At 41.3% G+C, this 1,517-nt stretch overlaps 1 protein-coding gene across 1 annotated transcript in view; it reads left to right on the top strand.

The window, feature by feature from the left end:
- LOC106814191 (cilia- and flagella-associated protein 45-like) overlaps positions 1–1,517 on the top strand; it is a 20,487-nt gene that overhangs the window by 9,108 nt on the left and 9,862 nt on the right. The window contains exon 7 of the mRNA XM_014818489.1: positions 856–1,042. Within this exon, the coding sequence (XP_014673975.1) occupies positions 856–1,042 (187 nt within the window). The remainder of the gene's footprint in view (positions 1–855; positions 1,043–1,517) is intronic.

Below are 1,517 nucleotides of genomic sequence, written 5' to 3'. Positions count from 1 at the left end.
ATTCCGGGGCACCGGGAGCAGCGTGTCATACCGGGAGTCTCCTGGTGAGACCGGGAGACTTGGGACGTCTGTAACTAGTAATAAGTAGCTAAGTACTATTAAATATATTAGTTTTAGTTTGTAACTCGAGATATTTTTTCGGTTGATCATACAAAACGATTTTGACGACATTAATTTTTTGCAACGCATTGAAGATATTAGTCAAAAGAAATTGCGAAAGATTACGTTTGATTAAATAACACATTGATTGCATAGTTTTAGTCCGTCTCCCACTGCTTTGTTGCTTCATCTCTTTGCAAATCAAATAGATAGAAATCGCCAAGAGAAAGTCCAAGAAACCGTATTAGTAAATTTGTGATACAAATTTGTTCATGTCGTGTATGAAGTAACCGTTACTGATCTGCATACGTTGAACAGTCTCCACACTCTCCCTAAACTTTAAATGCCAATCACAATGTCTACCAAACTATGAAATTCTCAGATTATTAAGATATATTGAGAATTACATCAAGTTGTAAACTCTGTGTATTCATGTGAAAACCAATCGTTTCTTGGCGTTACTTGTTTTGGTGTTACCAGGGGCTATACGTCACACTATACACAGATTTGACTCGTGGGTAGATGGTTCGAGGTCGTATGGTAAGGTCATGGGTTCACGATCCTATAGCTAGCTATATACTAGTGTTGCTCATGTTATCTTTGATTTGTTTCTTTCTTGCTTTCTTTTTTAATTTCTTGCTGCTGTTCTTCTACTCGATCATTTCTTGGCGTTACTCATCTTCATGGTTACCTATGTAAGTGGTCATGTTGCCTAGGCTTGTCTTATGACTGAATTTTCTGAGACCCTCTGGTAAGATTCAGAGCACAGGGTTCAGGCGCCATGCTAATGCTGCCTACACACATTCAGACTAGCTTGGCAAGAGAGAATGCAGAAATTCTGAGACGGCAGGAAGTGGCCAAAGAACAGGAGAAACTTATTGACACGAAGGTCACGGAATACATGCAGCAGAAGGAGGTAAGTTGTTGTCAGTGTAGGATTCGTTGAAGGGGATCCTATTCTTTATGTCATGGCGCCAAATGTAGAGCTGGTTGTGGTGGAAAATGTAACATACCTCGCACATCCTTGCATTCACTAACGGTACATCATCACACCTTGCACATCCTTGCATTCACTAACGGTACATCATCACACCTTGCACATCCTTGCATTCACTAACGGTACATCATCACACCTTGCACATCCTTGCATTCACTAACAGTACGTCACCTTGCACATCCTTGCATTCACTAACGGTACATCACACCTTGCACATCCTTGCATTCACTAACGGTACATCACACCTTGCACATCCTTGCATTCACTAACTGTGCGTTACACCTTGCACATCCTTGCATTCACTAACGGTACATCACACCTTGCACATCCTCTAACTGTGCGTTACACCTTGCACATTCTTGCATTCACTAACGGTACATCACACCTTGCATTCACTAACGTACGTCACCTTGCACATCCT

This window comes from Priapulus caudatus, unplaced genomic scaffold (assembly GCF_000485595.1).
Source record: "Priapulus caudatus unplaced genomic scaffold, Priapulus_caudatus-5.0.1 Scaffold882, whole genome shotgun sequence".
NCBI lineage: Eukaryota > Metazoa > Priapulida > Priapulimorpha > Priapulimorphida > Priapulidae > Priapulus > Priapulus caudatus.
The sequence above is the reverse complement of the archived record's forward strand: the minus strand, read 5'-3'. Positions and strand labels throughout refer to the sequence as shown.